This window comes from Serinus canaria, chromosome 4 (assembly GCF_022539315.1).
Source record: "Serinus canaria isolate serCan28SL12 chromosome 4, serCan2020, whole genome shotgun sequence".
NCBI classification, from domain to species: Eukaryota; Metazoa; Chordata; class Aves; order Passeriformes; family Fringillidae; genus Serinus; species Serinus canaria.
In genome coordinates, this window is record NC_066317.1 from 1,109,834 (window position 1) to 1,117,683 (window position 7,850).

The following is a 7,850-nucleotide window of genomic DNA, read 5'->3' on the forward strand; positions in this document are numbered from 1 at the left end:
CACTGTGGAGGTGGGATATTGCTCATCCACATTGGATAGGGCTAAACATCCACCAGTTTCTTCCCACCTGTGTACTTCCACATCCTCCTGGAGTCAAGAAACAGCCTTTTTGCAACCATTCTTATCCTTCCTGTGGTTCCTGAGGAGCACAGGGCAGGAAGGAGGGGGACAGAGAGCATGGGTGGGTGTTTCCCAGCTTGCCACTGCCCAGGGACAGATTATTGGGGGTGGGTGGCCAATGCAAATTTGATTCCTGCAGACCTTAAACACCACCTCCCAGAATGGCCAAACCAGATTATAAACAGGGATAATCCTGCACAGGGTCACAAGGCACACCTGTGTCACCTCAGTCCGTGTGGCCGAGGCACCCTGATTGCTGTGCCAGGCTGGGAAATGGGACTCCACAGAAAGCCTCAGCCAGTCACTGGGAAATTCCCCCTGTCTGTGTTTCCAGAGCCAGAAACCATCAGCAGACCCTATCCAACTCCAGCAGTTACCTGCTCCTGCCAGGAGCTGTCAGGAAAAGGCACCAAATCCTGGAGCAGAGGAAGTGTCCTCAGCAAGGTAGCCAAAGGCTTCATGGTGCCACAGTCCAGCCTAACTCCCCACCCCAAAAATCCCAATTTTCACACAAATCCAATCAGAAAGAGCTGCCACAGCTGGGGGAGGGGGAAGCACATTATCCTTTTATTGGTGCCACCGGGATGGGCTGTGGTTGCGTTCGGGAACAGCGCAGGCACCCGAAAGGGAAGGAAGCAGCGGGTGTCAGAGGGGAAAGCAGGGAAAGGCTCCTGCCCCGCCAAAACCCGGGAGCAGAGGAAGGGCCAGCGTTGTGCCACTCAACCCAGCGTGCCTCAGAGCAAGGGGGCTGTGTCATTCCTGTCCCACGAGGGACTCATAACCGTGGGTTCCTGGGATGTGGCCAGTGGGAGGGACGGGGTGATGGGTCTCCGAGGGGTCCGGCAGCACGGTGCTTCCCGCCGCGGCCGCGCTTTTTTGGTGCCATTCCTGCAAATTTTGTGGGGGGAAAGAAAGGAAACCAGGAGGGTCAGGGGGAAGGGATGGTCCTGCCAAGGCGTCAGGGATGTGTTTCCAGCCTCTGGGCATCACGTACCTCTGCATCAGCTTGTGGATGAGCAGCTGGATCCAGGGCGCCTCGGGGGTCACGCACACCTGCCTGTTCTTCTTCAGGGTGAGGCTGCAAGGCCGTGAGGCCCCTCAGCCCGTGCACGTCCCTTCCCCAAAGCCTTTCTAACCCCCAGAGAAAACCCCCGTGCTTCCTCAGCATGAATATTTTGGGGACTTGACCTGATGACCCTGAGCCACGCAGGGAGGGACCCCCTTGAAACTGGGACCAAGAGTGACCCCAACATTTGTGGGCTTCCCCCCTCCACGCACTTCTGCACCAGGACACAAAGGAGCAACCTGCAGGGATTGGTTCCCAGGCTTTGCACTTACATGACCTCCTTCCTCCTGCAGTGAATGCCCGGCGGGGTAACGTGGATGGTGAGGATCAGCCCCAGGTTGATGACGTGGGTGGTGGATTTGATGCACTTGCACCTCATGTTGGTCAGCAGGCTCTCCAGTGACAGACCTGTGCCCCAGGGCAGCCCACACCAGGTCTCGGCCCCCCGTGGGGAAGGCACGTGGGGACACTGTCCCCCTCCCCACTAACCCCATCCCATCCCTGACCCCACTGGCTGCTGTTCATAAGGTTTGCAGCAGGGCTAATCCCCTCCCAGCACAGCCTCAAAGCTTCTTTTCCTGTATATGGAAGGGGTTTAGCTGCAGGGTTGGAAAACTTAGCCAGCATTTTATGAAATAAACCCACTGCTCACCCACCAAGCACTCGAATTTTGTGGGGGTCAGAAAGAGAAGCAGTTTGAACCCACGAGGCAAAACCCCCCTCTCCACCCCCAGTATCCCCCTCCAGCTTAGCCACAGGGTTTAAAAGACAAGCTCAAAGTTAAGCCAGAACCAAAAGTGAAAGCTTAGTAGATAAAACCCACGCTCAGCCCCATCTGGGTCACCCAGTGCCCCTGTGCAGGTGTTTGGAGGGGCCATGGATGGACAGACACCCGAAGGGACTCACCGCCCGCCGGCACCGAGCTGCTCAGGAGCAGGAGCAGGAGCAGGGCCGGCAGCAGCCGCATCCTCACCGCCCAGCCCGAGCTGCGCCAGGGCTGCTTTATAGCCAGCCCCTCGCCCCAGGGGGGATTTCACAACCCCCTCTGGGGCTGGGAAGGGCCGGAGGAGGGGGAGGACAAAGGGGCAGCTCCAGCACGCCTCAACTTCCCTGCCGTCGCTTCCCCCCCTGCACGTGGCCCGTGCTGCCACCCGCCACAAGAAGCGGAAAATGCCGTGGCCACCTCCTCGAACCCGCCGTGCTCTTGGCCAAAGGCTGTGCCCCCCATGCCCCCCACCCCGAGCCCCTGGTACACCATGTGAAGGGAGGCAAGGGGCAGTGACAGAGGGCCGCCACCTTTATTAGGCCTGCTGGGTCATGCCCAAAAGGGACACCCAAGGCATGGCTAAGGGATGGGAGAGGCTGGAAGCAGGGATGGGCATTGTTAAGGGTTTAGAGGCATCCAAAGGGGCTCAGGCAGCAGCATGCTCCCCCTCCGGACTAGGGTAAGGCAACAGCAGGATGGGAAGGGAGGCAGTTTGGAGCCCAGCACATCTGGCCGTGCCTCTGGTGGCAGCTTCCTCAGCGGGGAGCCTTTTTCTTCCTCCTGCCAAAAGCAGAAGGAGGAGCAATGTGTGAAGACAGGTTCCCAGGGGATGCCCCAGGTGCTCAGGGGAAAGGGGAGCTTACAGGTGAGGGAGGTCCTGCAAGAGTTTCTTCACCCACGGGGTGTCAGGATCCACGCAGACCCTCTTCAGGCTCTTGAGCTTAATCCTAGAAAACACATGGCCTTTCAGACAGGACACTTCCCTCCCGCAGACAGCCGGGCCTCCCACCCTTGCCACAAGGACAATGAGCACAAGGACACCACGGCAGGTCAGGGAGGACAGGTCAGGGCAGGGCAGAGGCTGGCAGCCCTGCAGCACTTACACCACCTCGGGGCGCCGGCAGCTGCTCCCCACGGGCCACACCTCGATGCTGCTGTACCTCTCGGGTGGGATGAAGGCTCGCGTGGTCCTGAGGCAGCGGCAGCTCAGGTTGCCGTTGGCTTCCAGGATTGCTGGGGGGCACATGGCCACGGCTCACGCATCACCCCAAAAGCCTCAGAGCCCCCGCAACCCCCAGGGCCACCCGCGGGGGCAGGGGAGGCTCACCTGTGTCCCCAGGGAGGTGGGACAGCAGCAGCAGCACGGCCAGCAGCAGGGCTGCCCGCACAGCCATGCCGGCCCCAGCCCCGGGGCCCGCAGCATCCCTCTATTTGAGCTGGGAAATAGGAGAAGTGAGGCGGCACGGGAGGCCCCGGGGTCGCGGTGGTTTGGCCCGACCCCTGTCGCTGCTGACGGCGCTCGCCGAGTTTGCAACGCTGCCGATAAAGCTTGGCAAGGGGCCCGGCTTCCCGAAACCGGCTCTGCTTTCCCCTTCCTTTCTTGGTCGTTTCCTCCAACTTGGTTCTTAGCACACAGCCCCAGGAGCCTGGAGGTTTTCTGGGGTGCTTTTCTGTCCTGCATGCTCAGGTATTACTCATTTCTCCTACAGCCACCTTGCCTCCTGCAGCGCCCTGCTGACATTTGCTTTTGATTTTTTTTACCCCAAAACTCTGCCGAGTCACCTCACTCCCATTCCTGACAGATTTCCCTACTGGCCCGGGCTGGTTTTTAAAGCCTTACAGCCACCTATAAATCCCAGCTCCATCACTTGGATGTGGAGCACTTTGGCTGGATTGTCCCATCACCCTACCACCAAAATCGTGCCCTCAAACCACCACCAGGGAAGATAACAGGTTATGATAGGAATGACCCCTGAGAAGAGGGAATGGCTTCATAATGCCAAAGGGCAGGGTTAGATAGGATAGTGGGGGAAAAATTCTTCCCTGTGAGGGTGGGGAAGCCCTGGCACAGGGTGCCCAGAGAATCTGTGGCTGCCCCTGGATCCCTGGAGGTGTCCAGCACCAGGCTGGACAGGACCTGAAACAACCTGTAATAGTGGAAGATGTCCCTGTCCATGGCAGGAGGCAGGACTGGATGGGCTTTGAGGTCACGTCTAATCCAAGCTGTCCTGTGATTCTGTCATATATGGCTTCAAAGCTAGGAAATCCAGGGAAAATACAACAGAAAGAAAAATCCCGAATTTTATTGGACTTGAGCTTCCGGAACAGGAGATGCCACGCTGTGCCACACAACCCTCAGACACACACTCTGCTGCAGAGCACTTCACATGGAAAAAGTCACAAAGTAATTCCTAAAGAAGCAGGAGCAGCCCCTGTCAGGGAACGGTTTCGCAGCCCACAGGCAACTAAATAAATGAAGAATTCATATTCACACTGATCCAGGGACCAAGAGGCGGGGAGAGCCCCCCCCCAAACCTGCCACGGGGCTGGGGCCAGCAGTGAGGCACCCTCCCCACAGCCACTGCCACCAGAGCCAGACGTGGGGCTTTCGGGAGGGGGAGGAAGACAGGGCAAAGAGGAGCAGCCAGGTCTGCACACCTGGGCATCATCTGCCAACCTGCCTCGTGTCTCTGGGCACCGACTTCCTTAGCAGGAAAGCTATTTTTTCTTCCTGTGAAAAGCAGAAGGAGGAGAAACGTGTGAACACAGAGAAAATGAGGTATGGCAGGGGAAGCTCCTGCCCCAGCCGAGGGAAGTCGCTGCTGTTTCCCTGGGCGGTCATCGCTCGATGGGATGGCCACAAACCCAGCACAGGCACAACCAAGAAGGGCAGCTTTCCCAACATCAACACACGACTGCACCTGTCACGAGCAAACCCTGCTCCTGCCACTGCTCCCCTCGTGTTTTTTCCCCCAAACTGCAGCACTTAGAGTGAGTAAGCCAAGGGGAGCATGACCCACAGATGGGTCGTGTTGGGCTGAACACTGCTTTGCACAGCCAAGTGTTGCCCCTCGTTGCTTTGGAAGCGGGTCCTTTGGACAGCAGCAGCTCTCTGAGAGCTCCTGGGCCCACGAGAGCTTCCCAGAGCCATGGATGTGCTGGGATGCTGTCCAGGGACACCTGAGCCAAAGGAGTTTCCATCCAACAACTTACGTGCTGGCAATGCGCTTCAGCAGCTTCTTCACCCAGGGGGCTTCGGGATTCACACACACCTTCCCTGAGGTTCTTAACTTGATGCTGAAATGCAAGGAGAGTTCCTGAGCATTCCTGTCCCCTCCAAAGGCAGGGATTCAAGCAGCCAGAGCTGGTGGGGAAGAGTCAGATTTTGCTCACAGCACCAACAATTGTAGAAAGCTGACAGAGACAGAGAAAGCCACAGCATGGCTGGGAACAAGCAAGACGCAACACACTCCTAGGTGGAGCAGAGACTTGAAGCCCAGAACACTGCTCAAAGATATTTTTTTTCTGGAGATTTACAAATGTATTAACACCAAGCAGCTAGAAAAATCTGGGAAAATTGGTTATGGCTCATGCTGCCTCAGGGTCTGAGGAAGCGCTTCCTCCAGGCTGCAAACACCCCTGCTCCAGCTCGAGGAAACCACGCTTTTCCCTGCTGGAGAGATTCCTTTAGGCCCTGGGGACCTGCGTTTCTGCCCCTGATGTTTTCCAGCCAGGAAGCAGGTGGCGCTTTTGGAAAGGTTTCGATTCCAGCGAGGCGCCGGAGCAGCGGGACGGTGGCAGCAGCAGAGCCCGGGGCACTTACATGATCTCGGTGCGCCTGCAGCTGCTGCCCACGGGCCTTATCTCAATGCTCTCGTATTTCTTGGGACTGATGTATTCAGAGGTTGTCTTGGCACACCTACAGCTCAGGTTCCCGTTCACCTCCAGGATGGCTGAGAGAGAGAGAAGGTGGCAGCTTTCAGGCACAGACAGACTGACAGGGATGCAGCACCCCAGGAGCCAAAGGAAATTCCCCTTCCCGTGTTTTCACTGCAGGGACCACGGTGAGAAGCTGCTGCCTGAGCATCTACCTCGGTTCCCTGCTCCCACACTGCTCCCAAAAGCTGAACCAAAGCCCTGCAAAGGATAGCTGTGCTTTTTCCCTGGCAAACAGCAAGGCAAGCCCTCACCAAACAGGCAGGAGGATGCCAAGCTCCCCAGCGGCTCTGGGCGCAGGGTGATGCCAGCAAAGGCACCCGGAGCTCACCTGCATGGGCAGGGTGGGACATCAGCAGCAGGAGCAGGAGCAGCCAGGGGAGCAGGGGCGCTCCCATCCTCAGGGAAGGCTCAGCCCCGCGGATGCTGGGCGGGAGCACAAACAGCCCTATTTATCAGGGCGGGTCACGCTCCCACACAGGCACAGAGTTCACACCTCAGCAGTCACAGCCGGCCAGCAGAGACACACAGAGGTGATGTCATTTCTCAGATGCTCCCCACAGACAGCCCAGAAGCTCAATGATCAATATTTTTAACTAAAACCAGCCACTGGGACGCAGTGCAACGTTTGGACTCCCCACACATCTCCCCCACATCGCCCTTCATTCCCTTGAGCATTTGCCCCTCAGCCACAAAAAAGAAAGCCCAGAATGAAAGCAGAGCCCAAGCCCCTGACTAAGCAGGGGGGATTTTAGCATACTCAGACATTTACATATTTCTTTCTTGGGGCTGTATTTTCCCCACGCTATTTTTGCTGCCTCTCTCATCAGCAAGTGCCAAGGAAAAACAATCATGACCTCCCTGCTTTATGCTTGCACTCAAATCTTTCAAATTTCACGCTTGGCTGGGCGAGTAACTCACCCAGGATGGCCACAGAGCACCCTGTGCCCTCAGGTGTTGGTGGGATGGGGGCTTTGCCCCCAATAAATTCAGTGAAGTCACCAGTCGGGAAGCAAAAGGGGAAGGGGATATGTGGCGAGGCAAGGAGGAAGGAAGAGGGCAGAAGAAAAGAGATGTGGTTGTGTGATAATGTTGTAATTTGGAGCTTTCAAATCACATCAGCATTTTATATAGCTGTTACCAAAATAGTAAATATTAAAAAAAAGTCTTCCACTCAAGCTATGCATCTCTTTTTAAAAATCTTGGGGTTTTCCTCTGAGATGGGTCCAAAAGTCTTGTGAAGTGCTTGTCCAAGAGATGACCGGGGAGTTTAATTCCCTGTACACCAAGGGCACAGAGAGGCCATGGACAATCTCCACAAGCTATTCCCAAAATCCCACAGAAAGAATGGGTGCCTTGCTGTCACAGCACTGGAAGAGGAGATGGCCTTAAAACTGGGTTTTGTTTAACCCTTTCAGAGTTCTCAACTTCCTTTCAGAGACTTATTTAGAAGGAACAAAACCAAGGACTGGTTTTGCTGGGTTGTGGCAGTCTCTTGGAAAAAAAGGTGGGAAAGGCAGCAACTTGGCAGAGAAATGACTGGTCAGCTAAACAAACGGCTATAGAGGCATAAAAGACATCTGAAAATCTCTGTGAATGGGCTGGGCAGGATGAGAAAGGTGTAACTGATGAGCACCAGGCTGGTTTCTGAGAAGGAAACACTGCAGCCATGGTGGTGGCAGATATTTCTGCACAACAAGTGGTAATTCTGCAAAGGGAGAAGCAGTGTGAGCATGTGAGCCACGTCTGCATTTAAGCTGACTGCTTCCTGGATGCCAGGAATTCAGAAGAGTGGCCCTCAAGTAGGCATGTGTGGCGTCATCCAGGCCAGCATTAACTGAAACACATCCAAAGCACCCTCAGAGCTTCTCTGTTTCCTGCAGCAGCTGCCCCTGTGCAGGCAAGACTTGGATTTCAGTCATTTTTTATCCAATTCTCATTGTATTTTTGTAAAATTTTTAC

At 55.9% G+C, this 7,850-nt stretch overlaps 3 protein-coding genes across 3 annotated transcripts; all 3 read right to left on the reverse strand.

Moving 5' to 3' along the window:
* Nucleotides 1–662: 662 nt before the first annotated feature.
* On the reverse strand, nucleotides 663–2,239 carry LOC108963366 (growth-regulated alpha protein-like). The gene is made up of 4 exons (XM_018923553.3): nucleotides 2,093–2,239; nucleotides 1,459–1,594; nucleotides 1,115–1,198; nucleotides 663–1,008 (listed from the first exon to the last, which is right to left on the reverse strand). The coding sequence occupies exons 1-4, from the start codon at nucleotides 2,151–2,153 to the stop codon at nucleotides 855–857; spliced, it is 435 nt and encodes a 144-aa protein (XP_018779098.3). The 5' UTR covers nucleotides 2,154–2,239; the 3' UTR covers nucleotides 663–854.
* A 226-nt stretch (nucleotides 2,240–2,465) lies between these two features.
* LOC103823464 (C-X-C motif chemokine 6-like) lies at nucleotides 2,466–3,880 on the reverse strand. Its single transcript, XM_009098541.4, has 4 exons — nucleotides 3,280–3,880; nucleotides 3,056–3,185; nucleotides 2,816–2,899; nucleotides 2,466–2,732 (listed from the first exon to the last, which is right to left on the reverse strand). The coding sequence occupies exons 1-4, from the start codon at nucleotides 3,344–3,346 to the stop codon at nucleotides 2,708–2,710; spliced, it is 306 nt and encodes a 101-aa protein (XP_009096789.3). The 5' UTR covers nucleotides 3,347–3,880; the 3' UTR covers nucleotides 2,466–2,707.
* A 355-nt stretch (nucleotides 3,881–4,235) lies between these two features.
* On the reverse strand, nucleotides 4,236–6,510 carry LOC103823463 (growth-regulated alpha protein-like). Its single transcript, XM_009098539.4, has 4 exons — nucleotides 6,220–6,510; nucleotides 5,776–5,905; nucleotides 5,166–5,249; nucleotides 4,236–4,683 (listed from the first exon to the last, which is right to left on the reverse strand). The coding sequence occupies exons 1-4, from the start codon at nucleotides 6,284–6,286 to the stop codon at nucleotides 4,671–4,673; spliced, it is 294 nt and encodes a 97-aa protein (XP_009096787.2). The 5' UTR covers nucleotides 6,287–6,510; the 3' UTR covers nucleotides 4,236–4,670.
* Between the last annotated feature and the right edge of the window lie 1,340 nt (nucleotides 6,511–7,850).